This window comes from Sus scrofa, chromosome 15, assembly GCF_054392235.1.
Source record: "Sus scrofa isolate SSC_HxYL_T2T_F1_AM1 chromosome 15, Sscrofa_HxYL_maternal_Yorkshire_Landrace_v2.0, whole genome shotgun sequence".
In the NCBI taxonomy this organism is placed as follows: Eukaryota; Metazoa; Chordata; class Mammalia; order Artiodactyla; family Suidae; genus Sus; species Sus scrofa.
In genome coordinates, this window is record NC_139397.1 from 62,443,523 (window position 1) to 62,457,652 (window position 14,130).

The 14,130-nt window shown below is 44.9% G+C and overlaps 2 protein-coding genes across 17 annotated transcripts in view; one reads left to right on the forward strand and one right to left on the reverse strand.

The window, feature by feature from the left end:
* DDHD2 (DDHD domain containing 2) overlaps positions 1 to 7,325 on the reverse strand; it is a 54,150-nt gene extending 46,825 nt beyond the window's left edge. For 8 of the 16 annotated variants that reach the window (XR_014829908.1, XR_014829903.1, XR_014829905.1 and 5 more), the window contains exons 1-4: positions 7,070 to 7,325; positions 5,585 to 5,812; positions 3,814 to 4,004; positions 1,455 to 1,544 (exon numbers count right to left, since the gene is read on the reverse strand). Coding sequence is in view for 10 of the 16 variants with exons in the window: in XM_085000068.1 (XP_084856194.1) it covers positions 1,455 to 1,544; positions 3,814 to 4,004; positions 5,585 to 5,804 (501 nt within the window). In the remaining 6 variants the exon portion in view is untranslated. Of the gene's footprint in view, positions 1 to 1,454; positions 1,545 to 3,813; positions 4,005 to 5,584; positions 5,813 to 6,698 lie in introns of all 16 variants that reach the window. The other 8 variants (XR_014829907.1, XM_085000072.1, XM_085000070.1 and 5 more) reach the window with 3 other exon arrangements.
* LOC146395872 (uncharacterized) lies at positions 7,124 to 9,999 on the forward strand. The gene is made up of 2 exons (XM_085000091.1): positions 7,124 to 7,477; positions 9,740 to 9,999. The coding sequence occupies exons 1-2, from the start codon at positions 7,124 to 7,126 to the stop codon at positions 9,884 to 9,886; spliced, it is 501 nt and encodes a 166-aa protein (XP_084856217.1). The 3' UTR covers positions 9,887 to 9,999.
* The last annotated feature ends 4,131 nt before the right edge of the window (positions 10,000 to 14,130 follow it).

Genomic DNA, 14,130 nt, shown 5'->3' on the forward strand with positions numbered 1-14,130 from the left:
CTATGCCAGAGCCACAGCAACAAGGGATCCGAGCCTCGTCTGCAACCTACACCACAACTCACCAACGCCAGATCCTTAACCCACTGAGCAAGGCCAGGGATCAAACCTGAAATCTCATGGTTCCTAGTCGGATTCGTTAACCACTGAGCCACGACGGGAACTCCTCGACTGGAGTGTTTTGTTTTTTTTTTTGCCATTTCTTGGGCTGCTCCCGCGGCATATGGAGGTTCCCAGGCTAGGGGTCTAATCGGAGCTGTAGCCACCGGCCTACGCCAGAGCCACAGCAATGCGGGATCCGAGCCGCGTCTGCAACCTACACCACAGCTCACAGCAATGCCAGATCGTTAACCCACTGAGCAAGGCCAGGGACCGAACCCGCAACCTTATGGTTCCTAGTCGGATTCGTTAACCACTGCGCCACGACGGGAACTCCTCGACTGGAGTTTTGATAAGCAACTCTTACAGCTTAAAATGAGAATCCTGAAAATACAACAGGCTAATGTTGTATACTTTATATATCACACTATTATTTTTGTCAGTTATACCTCACTAAAGCTAAAAAAAAAGACATCAGGCTAACAGATCCTTCAACAATACCCTACACATGTAAGATATGCCCACATAATGAATGGGTCAGTGATTTTCTTTTTTTTTTTTTTTTTTTTTTTTTGTCTTTTTGCTATTTCTTTGGGCCGCTCCTGCGGCATATGGAGGTTCCCAGGCTAGGGGTCGAATCGGAGCTGTAACCATCGGCCTACGCCGGAGCCACAGCAACGCGGGATCCGAGCCGCATCTGCAGCCTACACCACAGCTCACGGCAACGCCGGATCGTTAACCCACTGAGCAAGGGCAGGGACCGAACCCGCGACCTCATGGTTCCTAGTCGGATTCGCCAACCACTGCGCCACGACGGGAACTCCAGTGATTTTCTTAATCTACAGTGACATAACTTTCCCTAAGAAAAATTTTTGTGAAAGTTGAACAAGTAAACAACAGTAGTATAGTGGCTACAAATTTTAAGTTTCATAACTGTGAATGCAATATAAAAATTTCCAACACTTACCCTACACAGAATGACCAGAAAAAAAGAAACCAATAGGGAGTTCCCATCGTGGCGCAGTAGTTAACGAATCCGACTAGGAACCATGAGGTTGCGGGTTCGGTCCCTGGCCTTGCTCAGTGGGTTAAGGATCCTGCGTTGCTGTGAGCTGTGATGTAGATTGCAGACACAGCTAGGATCTGGCGTTGCTGTGGCTCTGGCATAGGCCAGTGGCTATGGCTCCAATTAGACCCCTAGCCTGGGAATGAATCTCCATATGCCGTGGAAGCGGCCCTAGAAAAGGCAAAAACCAAAAAAAAAAAAAAAAAAAAAAAAGAGAAACCAATATAAGTTCTCCTTAGTAAGCAATTAACCTTTAATCCCATCATTAAAGAAGGACTTTCATTTGCTTTACCTTTGGATTGTGTAATATAATAATTTCTCTGTTGGGAGATTCCAGTTTCTTTTTCCATTCATCCAGAGTTACAGCAAGCATGTAAGTTTCCTTAAAAGAAAACACATCTGATTAGATTTCTCTAATAGCTTTTCTATTAAAACTGAACTTTTTTCACAAGAGTACTGCTAGATAAACAATTACAAAAAGAAGAGCTTACTGCAATTTATCAAACTTAATTCTTTTAAAATGACAACAGAAAATAAAATGACACAAATACTAGTATAGAATGAAGAAAAATTAATCACTCCTATTATTCAGACTGGAGATAATCACTGCATACATTTTGCTTTTAAGGGCTGCACCTGTGGCACATGGAAGTTCCTAGGCTAGTGGTTGAATCAGAGCTGCAGCTGCCAGCCACAGTCATAGCCATGGCAATGCAGGATCCAAGCCCCATCTGCGACCTATACCACAGCTCACAGCAATGCCAGATCCTTAACTCACTGAGTGATGCCAGGGATCGAACCCACGTCCTCATGGATACTATTCAGGTTCGTTACCATTGAGCTGCAATTGGAATGCCACTGTACACACATTTTGATATATATTTCTTTCAATAATATTAATGCATGAATATGTTTCATAAAATTAGGAATATATACACACATAGTTCTTTCTTGATTTATCATGTTTACTTTAAAATTTTTTTGGAGTTCCCATCGTGGCGCAGTGGTTAACGAATCTGATTAGGAATAAGAGGTTGCAGGTTCAATCCCTGGCCTTGCTCAGTGGGTTAAAGATCCAGCGTTGCCACGAGCTGTGGTGTAGGTTGCAGATGCAGCTCGGATCCCATGTTGCTGTGGCTCTGGCATAGGCCAGCGGCTGCAGGTCTGATGAGACCCCTAGCCTGGGAACCTCCATATGCCTTGGGAGTGGCCCTAGAAAAGGCAAAAAAAAAAAACAACAAACAAAAAAAATTATTTTAAAATTTTATAGTATGAGACAAATGAAAAAAAATCACTCCCAATTACATCATTTAGACTAGAGATAACCATTGTTCACATTTTGATATATTTCTTCCAACAATATTGATGTCCCACTCCAATTCATTTTATTTATTTATATATTTTGTCTTTTTAGGGCCACACCCTCAGCATATGGAGGTTCCCAGGCTAGGGGTCGAATTGGAGCTGTAGCCACCACCCTACGCCACAGCAATGCCAGATCCAAGCCCAGTCTGTGGCCTACACCATAGTTCACAGCAACTCTGGATCCTTAACCCACTAAGCAAGGCCAGGGACTGAACCCACAACCTCACAGTTCCTAATCAGATTCGTTAACCACTGAGCCACAACGGGAACTCCTCCCACTCCAATTTAAAGCAAATCTCAGGAGTTCCTGCTGTGGCACAGCAGGTTAAGAACCTGACTGCAGCAGCTGGAGTTGCTGTGGAGGTGAGGGTTCCATCCCCAGCCCGATGGACACAGTGGGTTAAAGGATCTAATGCTGCAGCAGCTGCAGCTCACATTCAATCTCTGGCCCACTGACCTCCAAATGCCGCAGATGTGGTCATTAAAAAATAAATAAATAGGAGTTCCCATCGTGGCGCAGTGGTTAACGAATCCGACTAGGAACCATGAGGTTGCGGCTTCGATCCCTGGCCTTGCTCAGTGGGTTAAGGATCCGGCGTTGCCGTGAGCTGTGGTGTAGGTCGCAAACTCGGCTTGAATCCTGCGTTGCTGTGGCTCTGGCATAGGCTGGCGGCTACAGCTCCAATTAGACCCCTAGCCTGGGAACCTCCATATGCCGTGGGAGTGGCCCAAGAAATGGCGAAAAGACAAAAAAAAATAATAATAAATAAATAAATAAATAGGAGTTCCCACTATGGCACAATGGAATCGGCAGTGTCTCTGAAGTGCTGGGATGCAGGGTCAACTCCTGGCTGGCACAGTAAGTTAAGGAGCTGGCACTGCCACAACTGCGGTGTAGGCCACAACTGCAGTTGGAATCTGATCCCTGGCCTGGGAGTTCCATATGCCACTGGGTGGCCAAAAAAGAGCAAGTTTCAGAATATTTTCAGAGCGAGAAAAAACAAAAGGAAAAAGAGACCAATCCTGTGGTCATAGTTTAAATATTAACAATGATTATAATTAGGGGAAACAATTTTAGACATAATGGTTTTAATTGCATTTCAAAATCTGAAAACTACTTTATCCTGAAACTAACTTGTGAAAAGAAATGCTGTAAACTATTATGCAGATAGAACCAAAACAAACTCTCTGTAAATTCACAAAATAAGTCACCAGAGGAAGAAAAGATCATTACAGAAGAGAAGAAAAAAACGAAGAAAATAAATAAGAAAAGGCCAAAGGAATACCTCCAATACTTGGCTGAAGCTCTCCGAGTATGGGACATACTTATTGTCTTTGTCTCCCTTGTAAAACCAGGTACATCGTCTCACTTCTGATGCTGGCTCGTCCCAGTACACAGCGTACCGCATCCTCTCCCCCAAATGAACATCGTATCTGCCCCCGTCAGTGGGGACAACTCTCCCATTACAATCTTTTCCTATCAAGGATTAGAAAGGAGTAAAGAAGTAGAGAGCCTAGCAAAATAAACTTACCAAAATACATTCCCAAGTTATCCTCTAAATAATGCTATGAAACACATGAATGATCGATTTCTTCTTAGCTCAATTACTTTATAAATTATGAAAATCATTCTTCAGTTTAATGAAACATGAAAAAAAAAAAAATGCCCAAACACAGTTTCATTCTTTTTATGAGGAGAGTTAGCTGTGTCCCTTTAAAAAAAATGTAAATAAGGGGAGTTTCCACTGTGACTCAGTGGGTTAAGAGCCTGACAAGAGTCCATGAGGATTTGGGTTCCATCCCTGGCCTTGTTCAGAGGATTAAGGATCCCACATTGCCACAAGCTCTGGCATAGGCTGCACATACGGCTTGGATCCTGTATCACTGTGGCTATGGCGTAGGCTGGCGGCTTGCAGCTCTGATTCCACTGGTAACCTAGGAACGTCCATATACTGCAGGTGTGGTGGTAAAAAGAAAAAAGGAATGTAAATAAGGCGGCTTTTCTGAATTTTTTGCTTGAGGAACCAAAAGGTAAATTAATGACCATGATCATGATGATAAAGCAGTAATCTGCGTCATTCTTATTTCATAGAAGAAAAAAAAGTGAAAAATTAAAGAATTCTTTATTTTGTAATGTGACACCAGGCCCCCATCACATTCTTTATATAAACAAGAACTGAAACATAAGCTACAACATAAGAAACATAATTGGACAACTACGCAGAAATTAAAATTGGCACTAGTTTCAATATACAGACCAAATGCTTGAATACTGTAAATTAGCCAGATAGTAATACAGAGCCTTTATATAAAAATGCTAAGATAACTTGAAAAAAAATCAAAAATTTATCTTTAGGAGTTCCCCTCATGGCGCAGTGGTTAACGAATCCGACTAGGAACCATGAGGTTGCGGGTTCGGTCCCTGGCCTTGCTCAGTGGGTTAACGATCCGGCGTTGCCATGAGCTGTGGTGTAGGTTGCAGACGCGGCTCGGATCCCGCGTTGCTGTGGCTCTGGCGTAGGCCGGTGGCTACAGCTCTGATTCAACCCCTAGCCTGGGAACCTCCATATGCCGCGGGAGCGGCCCAAGAAATAGCAACAACAACAACAACAGACCAAAAAGACAAAAAAGAAAAAAAAAAAAATTTATCTTTAATAGCACTCACTCTAAGGACTTTTATACTGACACACTATAAATCATCTATACTTTAATAAAAATTTTTAAAAATGGAATATATAGGAGTTCCCATTGTGGCACAGCCGAAACAAATCCACTTAGTATCTGAGGATGCGGGTTTGATTCCGGGCCTCACTCAGTGGGTTGGGGATCCAGCGTTGCCATGAGCTGTGGTGTAGGTCGAAGATGTGACTCAGTTTCCGCATTGCTGCGACTGTGGCATAGACAGGCAACTGTAGCTCTGATTTGACTGCTAGCCTGGGAAACTCCATATGCTGCAGGTGCAGCCCTAAAAAGCAAAAAACAAACAAGACTGGGAATATATAGTTTAGAGCGATAACACTAAATCCTTGCCTATTACAAGTCATTGTTTTGACGTACCATTGTCATATGCCTCTTCCAGTTGCTGTGAATCCTCAGAGTTGAAAGGAATCCATGTCTCCTTAGAATCTATTATCTTACAGTAAAACCAATGAGGAGAAACTGGTTCATACAAACTGCTGGCATCCATGTCTATTAGCTCAAAGGAACTACATGAGTTTGGTGATGGGGATGGATCTGACTGGGACAATTGTTCCTGGTGTGATTCCACTGATGACATTTCGTTCTCTAAAAGACAAAGGAAAATTATCATAAAAATGTTTCCTTCTATTAACAGTTGTTCAAAGACACACAACTGGTCATTTTAAGGAGTCACTTCTGAAAGAAAAATCTAAGGAGGCTACACAATTTGAAATAGAAATAACATAACAGAAATAACAGCTGGATTTTTTTTTTTTTTTTTAGGGGAGAGGTTTTAAACAAAATGCTTCTTATTGTTAGACCAACCACTCTGTAGTGATTTCCCAGTTCTCTCAGAAAACTACATGGTTTTAATTAAACAAAACCAGAATCACAAGAAACACCTGATCAAACTCTTGATTGCAAAAAAACAAACCACCACCAACAAAAAAACCCCACTTTACCCCAATTTCAAATCTAAGTCTACTGTCAGAGGCAAAAAAATTTACTCTAACAAAGTCTTAACACCTGGTTTTAGGCTCCAGGCCCCTGTCATTACATATTTACATGACTACTCAAATCTTACAATACCGAAAATAAAACTATCCACTTAAGAACTGGTTCTTGTAGAGTGCTTAAATAGGAACTACCTTACAAATTCTGAAATCACAAACGCTTGCTTGGGGCCCCTGCGCGCATGCACTGACCCACTCCCACCGTCCAAGTCCCAGATGAAAAGTAACAAGTGACCTCAACAGCTTCCTTCCCTCAAGGAAGACTCTGACCTGTGTGTTTCTATCCTTTCAACACTCTGACCACTCGGCAGACACTAACACTGCAGACATCAAAAGTAAACCCAGCCTCCCCACTAGGAGAGTGGACAAGATAGTTGCTATCTCCGCAGCCTGCGCAGCTGGACCGCAAACACACGGCCTCTTGAGCGGACGCTCTCCAGGCTTCCGCTACTTTATCTTTTTTCCCAGCATGAATTTACCTTCTCTACCTTGCGTGCTCCTTTTTCCCCGTGGCCCCTGGCCTCATGCAGCCCAGATCAGGGACCTCGGAGCTTGAGAACGCGTCTCCCCCTCCCTCCTCCAAGCCCCGCAAGGAGGGCTGGAGCCTCGATTGCAAACGAAGTAATTTCTCTTTGCCTTCGGGCGCAGTGGATACAAAAGGCGGCCTGTCGTGCCCCTGGAGTCGAGGTCACCTCACCCCGCCGGGACTGGTCCTCCCAGCCCCCTTCCCCGCCTTGGGCAGCGCGTCCTCCTCCGCTGCTGGCACCTCCATCCTGCAGTGCCTCCAACACGCACCTGGGTCTGAGCCCTTGGCCAGGCCGCCGCCCCTAACGCGCTGCCACGGACTCACCTAACAGCTCCGCAGCCTTTCACTCTTTCCTGCCCTCGCCGAAGGGGGCAGGACATGTCCCTGCGGAGGCCTTCCCCCGAGCCCGGGCGGGGCAGGGCGGAGCCTGCGGCCCCGCCGGGCTCGCGCCCAACTCTGAGCTCCACCGCGCTCCCAGCGTGCGAGCGCTCCTGCAGGGCTACTAAAAGCAAAGGTGAAGTGACACGTAGCTCCCGGTCGAGGCGGCGGCGGGTGGGGCGTGGAGGCCCGCAGGGGAACTGGCGGGAAGTGTCGCGAGAGGTGGAGGGAATCGCGCGAGATCTGGTCCTCCTAGAGGGCAGGCGGCCGGAGCACTGGGCACGCGGGTGGTGCGTGCAGCGTGCCCTCCACCTGCAGCCAATGCACGGGGACTCCGCGAGGACGGAGGTCTTTGTAAGGCAGGGATGGGGAATGAGACATTATAGGTGGGGAGCATAATTTCGATGAAGGCAATCTTCTTCAAGATGACCAGCCCAGCCTCCTCACCTAGTAGATGAGGAAACAGACCCCCTGAGTCTGTGGTACCCTGGCTAACCCTACTAATGGGCGGGATAGTGCGAGGACACGGGGATGTCACAACCCCTGATGAGAAGTAGGCCGGGGCGCTAGCAACAGCTCCATCCTGCCAGACCTCCACTTCAGGGTGCTGAGGACATTGGCATTTGCAAAGAAAAAGTGTCTTGTCACTGGGGCTTTGCCCCTTCCCCTTTGCGTTTATTAAGATTTAGAGGCTGCCAAAAAGATTTATCTCTGGAAGATGTAGCGGTGAGCTTGGCAGGATTTAAAAGCCGCAAGGGCGGTTTAGGAGGAAATACTTTTTTTTTTTTTTTTTTTTTTTTTTTGTCTTTTTGCTATTTCTTTGGGCCGCTCCCGCGGCATATGGAGGTTCCCAGGCTAGGGGTCGAATCGGAGCTGTAGCCACCGGCCTACGCCAGAGCCACAGCAACGCGGGATCCGAGCCGTGTCTGCAACCTACACCACAGCTCACGGCAACGCCGGATCGTTAACCCACTGAGCAGGGGCAGGGACCGAACCCGCAACCTCATGGTTCCTAGTCGGATTCGTTAACCACTGCGCCACGACGGGAACTCCCCAGGAGGAAATACTTTTGTCCAAATAAGATAACTGGGGAGTTCCCGTAGTGGCTCAGCGGTTAACGAACCTGACTAGGATCCATGAGGATGCGGTTTCGATCAGTGGGCTCGCTCAGTGGGTTAAGGATCCCGCGTTGGGGTGAGCTGTGGTATAGGTCACAGACTCTGCTGGGATCCTGCGTTGTTGTGGCTGTGGCGTAGGCCGGCAGCTGTAGCTCGTATTAGACCCCTAGCCTGGGAACTTCCATATGTCACGGGTGCCACCCTAAGAAGAAAAAAAGAAATAACATAACTGAAGAGTTTAAATGAATTTCCTGATTGGTAGACCTGCCCAGCTCTCCTGAGTATACAGTTTTCTGGAAGGCCTCAATTCCTTTAGGGCATGCAATAAAATGCTTCCCTATTTTCTAACTATATTACAGGGCGGGGTTCACGGAATGCTGAAAATGGAAGTTTTATTTCTGCAAAAGCTGAGAAAAAGGAAACTAAAGGAATTTTTCTAACACCTTAATTCTTTCACCGTTTAAAAACCACACACAGGAGATCCTGTCGTGGTGCAGCAGAAACGAATCTGACTAGGAACCATGGGGTTGCAGGTTCGATCCCTGGCCTCACTCAGTGGGTTAAGGATCCGGCATTGCCATGAGTTGTGGTGTAGGTCACAGACTCGGCTTGGATCTGGCGTTGCTGTGGCCGTGGCGTAGGCTGGCAGCAACAGCTCTGATTAGACCCCTAGCCTGGGAACCTCCATATGCCGAAGGTGTGCCCCTAGAAAAGGTAAAAAGACAAAAAATAAAATAAAAATAAAAACCACACACAATTACCCACAAGTGTATATAGGCCTTCTAAAATTTATAACGCCTGAATAGATCCTGTTTTCTCCAGGAGGATGAAGGAAGCCAGGGCTGTGTCTCAGTCTCTAGGCATCTGATTCAGATGCCTTGCTAATATAACTAAAAATGGTAGCCAGCTTTTACTGAGCTCTTATTATATTCTAGATACAACTGTAAACATTTTACAAGTAAAAATCCTATTTAAGCCTCACAGCAACCTGGTAGGTTATCCCTGTTTGCAGAGGTAGAGGTGTAAGTAAGCAGGACCCCATGAGGCCTTCCCAGAGTGGACCCCCCGCTCATGTCCTTCACCTGCATTTTTATGCATAGAAAAACATCAAAGAATCAATTTAGGGAGTTCTCGTTGTGGCTCAGTGGGTTACGAACCCTAATAGTATCCATGAGGATGCAGGTTCAATCCCTGGCCTCGTTCAGTGCATTAAGGATCTGATGTTGCCCTGAGCTGTGGTGTAGGCTGGCAGATGCCCCTCCAATTATACCCCTAGCCTGGGAACTTACATACGTTGCAGGTGCGGCCATAAAAAGAAAAATAAATAAATAAATTTAATCAGAGAAGTGAAAAAGAAAATATAGAGAAAAAGGAAAACAATCAAGAGTGACAGAATAGTAATAGTTTAGCCATTCAACAAAGTCAAGGGTCTTTGGTTAGTTCTTCTTCAAAGACTATAGATAATATTCTGAGCCATGTCCTTGGAGCTGTTTTACAGGTGCTGAAGCCCCCACCTTCAGCAGGTGGAAGAAGTCAACTGTATGCTGCCCACAAGCAGGTGGATCCCAGACTGGCTGGAACCGGAAGGTTGATGATGCTGACTCCCAATGACCTCACCACCAACCAATCAGAAAAATGTTCATGAGCTGATGATGCCCTGCTTCTCAAACACTGTAAGATTCCTCACTACCTCTTCTAAGGAGGGGGGCACAATCCTGGAGGCACTAGCCTGCTGGGTTCCCCTCTTTGCCTGGCAATTAGAGCTACTTTTTCTGTTTCCTCCAACTCTGTCTCCACATTTCTATTTGGCTTCTGCGTATAGAGGCAGCCGAGATTTCGGCAACAGAGGGACTCACTCAAAGTCATACATACTAGCAAGTGATGGAGCCAGTATTATAAACATCTGGTCTGTTTTTAGGGGCTGCACCCAAGTAACTTACCTAAAATAGTTAAGTGCTAGAACTGAACTTGAATTTAGGTCCTTACTCCAAAGCCATGTTGCAGCCTTTAAAAAAAAATTTTTTTTTTGTCTCAGGATCCTTCATACTTTAATTATGGAGGACCCTAAGGAGTGTTGATTATGTAGATTGTATCTATCGCTATTCACTGTACTAGATGTTAAAACTGAGAAATTTAAATATTTAATTCATTTAAAAATAAGAAAAAGCCATTCCATGTAAATAAACATTTTTATGGAAAAAGAATTCTTTTCCAAAATAATTTTTTTGAAAATCAAAAATGACATTGTATTACATTTTTGTACATTTATTTAATGACATGTTAATAGAAAACCGTTTTGATTCTCATATTTGCTTTTTCATTCAATCTGTTACAATTTTAGTTTTCATTGAAGTATATGAAGAAAATCCCGCCTCACTCAACTATGTAGTTGGAGAGGGAAGGGGTCTCTTAATAGCCTCAGATAAATGTGGATATTCTTTTTAATACTATATTAAAATTCAACAAATGGTAGCTTCTTAAAAGTTACAATGTGGAATCTGAAAACATATTAGTGAATGTACTCTGATATATTAAAACCCATTGGTCTGTCCTGCACTTTGGATGGATCTTTTATCCATGCATGGCTTATGACATCATGCATTAGTCATTTGAAAAATACTAGTGCACTGAGCTATGCAGTCTTTCAGATGTTAACATCTATATGTAAAATTACCACCCATCTCATTAGAAAAGTCTTTTAAGGAGTTCCCATTGCGGCTCAACGGAAATGAATCCGACCAGGAACCATGAGGTTGCAGGTTCGATCCCTGGCCTTGATCAGTGGGTTAAGGATATGGGGTTACCGTAAGCTGTGGTATCGGTTGCAGACGCAGCTCGGATCTGGCATTGCTGTGGCTGTGGCGTAGGCCAGCAGCAACAGCTCCAATTAGATCCTTAGCCTAGGAACCTCCATATGCTGCAGGTGCGGCCCTCAAAAGACAAAAGGCAAAAAAAAAAAAGTCTTTTAAGTATTGGGAAGCTGTCAAGCTCATAGATATGTTTTCCAAAATTCTTTTCTCTTTAAAAGTCTAAATTGGCAACAAATACTGTCAGTTGTTTTGCTTGACATGATAGGTTCATTTTTTGTTTGTTTTGTCTTTTTAGGGCTGTACCAGCCACATATGGAGGTTCCCAGGCTAGGGGTCAAACCGGAGCTGCAGCTGCCGGCCCACGCCAGAGCCACAGGAACTTGGGATCCAAGCCATGTCTGCGACCTACACCACAGCTCATGGCAACGCCCTATCATTAACCCACTAAGCAAGGCCAGGGATCGAACCTGTGTCCTCATGGATGCTAGTCAGATTCGTTTCCACTGAGCCACGAGGGGAACTCCTCACTTTGTTTTCAAGAGAAGTTCTGCTGGGTACCTAAATCTGAATAGCTATAGTTTGTCATTTGTACTTTCAAAAAAATGATGTTCAATGAGAAAAGCTACCAAGTCAATAATGTTAGGTGCTTTCTCCTCAAGAGACCAGGTGTAATACTGTGATTTACAGGAAAAATATATATTTGATCATTCAGATGAATATATATTCATCCACAAGTCCTAGCTCACAAAACCTTTGGAATTTTCTTAACTATAAAAGCAATAGGTATTATTCGGTGTCTTGTCCTCGGTTCCTGAAAATGCTTCAAGGAAAGTGACTCTTGGATCCCACAAAGGATTGGGGGCTGCTTGCCAGGAGAACCAGCCATGTGATTAGATGGGGGAACTTCCATCCCAACCCCCAACCTCTGGGGAGGGCAGAGGTGCTGGAGGTTGAACCAACTGCCAGTGCCTTAATAAGGCATGCCTATGTAATGAAGCCTCTTTAAAAACACAAAGGAGGAGCTCCTGTTGTGGCTCAATGGTTAACGAATCTCACTAGGAACCACAAGGTTGCAGGTTCTATCCCTGGCCTTACTCAGTGGGTTAAGGATCCGGCTTTGCTGTGAGCTGTAGTGTAGGTTGCATTCGAGGCTCGGATCCCGCGTTGCTATGGCCCTGGTGTAGGCTGGCGGCTACAACTCCGATTAGACCCCTAGCCTGGGAACCTCTATATGCCGTGAGTGCAGCTCCAGAAAAAGGCAAAAAGACAATACAAAAACAAACCTCCGCAAAGGAGGAGTTCCCACTGTGGCACCAAGGGATGGGCAGCGTCTTGGGAACACTGGGACTGGGAACACTGGGATGCAGGTTTGATCCCTAGCCCAGCTCAGTGGGTTAAGGATCCGATGTTGCCCACGCTGTGGCTTAGGTCAAGGCAGCTGCTTGGGTCTGATCCCTGCAACTCCATATGCCAAGGGGCAGCCAAAAAAAGAAGAAAAAAAAAAGCGCAAAGGACAAGGTTCAGAGAGCTTCCAGGTTAGGGAACACAGGAAGACTGGGAAAGTGGTGTCCCTGGAAAGGGCACTGGAAGCCCCACTCCCTTCCCCCAGGCCCTGCCCTACTTAGCTCTTCACCTGGCTGCTCTGTAACCTTTAATAGCCTTTTATAATTAACTGTTAATCTAATAAATAAATGGCTTTTCCTGAGTTCTGTAAGCTGTTCTAGCAAATTAATGGAAGCCCAGGAGGAAGAAGTTAGAGAACCTCTGATTTATAGCCAGTCAGTCAGAAGGACAGGTAACGACCCAGGTGTGTGACTATCATCTAAAGTGGAGCCCTTTACCTGTGGAATCTGATTCTGTCTCCAGGTAGACAGTGTCAGACTGAGTTGAATTCTTGGACACGCTGCTGGTTGCATGTTGGTGTGGGGAGGCCAAAACACACACATTGGAATCGGGTCCAGGAACCCATTTTCACCAGCATACTTCAACCCTCAGAATTGTTTTTGTGCATACTAACCATTTTGTCACATATAATGTGAAAGAGGTGTGAATTCAAGGATTAAGAGTTAACAGGATTTGGAGTTTCTATTGTGGCTCAGCAGGTTAAGAACCCAGTTAATAGCCATGAGGATGCAGGTTCAATCCCTGGCCTTGCTCAGTGGGTTAAGGATCCGGCATTGCCATGAGCTGTGGTGTAGGTTACAGATGCAGCTCAGATCTGATATTGCTGTTGCTGTGGCATAGGCCAGGGGCTACAACTCCAATTCAACCCCTAGCCTGGGAACCTCTATATGCCCCTCCACAAAAGATGTGATGACTAAATGGGATCCTGGAAGAGGAAAACAGTGTGTTAGGTAAAAATAAAGGAAATCTGAATAAAGTATGTACTTTCAGTTAATAAGAATCTATCAGTATCGATCCATTAACTGTGACAAGTGTACAACACTCATTTAAGGCATCAATAACAGGGTGTGGGTTATGTGGTAATTCTTAGTATTACAATTTTCTGTAAATCTAAATTATTCTAAAATATGAAGTTTATTAAAATAAATCCTGTTAGAGAATGGGCAAAAGACACGCACAGACATCTCACAGAGAATTTACAGATAGAAAATAAGCACATGAAAAGATGTTCAACATCATTAACCATTAAGGAAATGCAAATTAAAGCACAATGGGATACCACTACATACCATCAAAATGGTTAAAATAAAAAATACTGGGAGTTCCCGTCGTGGCGCAGTGGTTAAGGAATCCGACTAGGAACCATGAGGTTGCGGGTTCGGTCCCTGCCCTTGCTCAGTGGGTTAAGGATCCGGCGTTGCCGTGAGCTGTGGTGTAGGTTGCAGACGCGGCTCAGATCCTGCGTTGCTGTGGCTCTGGTGTGGGCCAGTGGCTACAGCTCCGATTCGACCCCTAGCCTGGGAACCTCCATATGCCGCGGGAGCGGCCCAAGAAATAGCAAAAAAAGACCAAAAAATAAAAAATAAAATAAAATAAATTATATAAAAATAAATAAATAAATAAATAAAAAATACTGGAGTTCCCTGGTGGCTCAGTGGGTTAAGGATTTGGCATT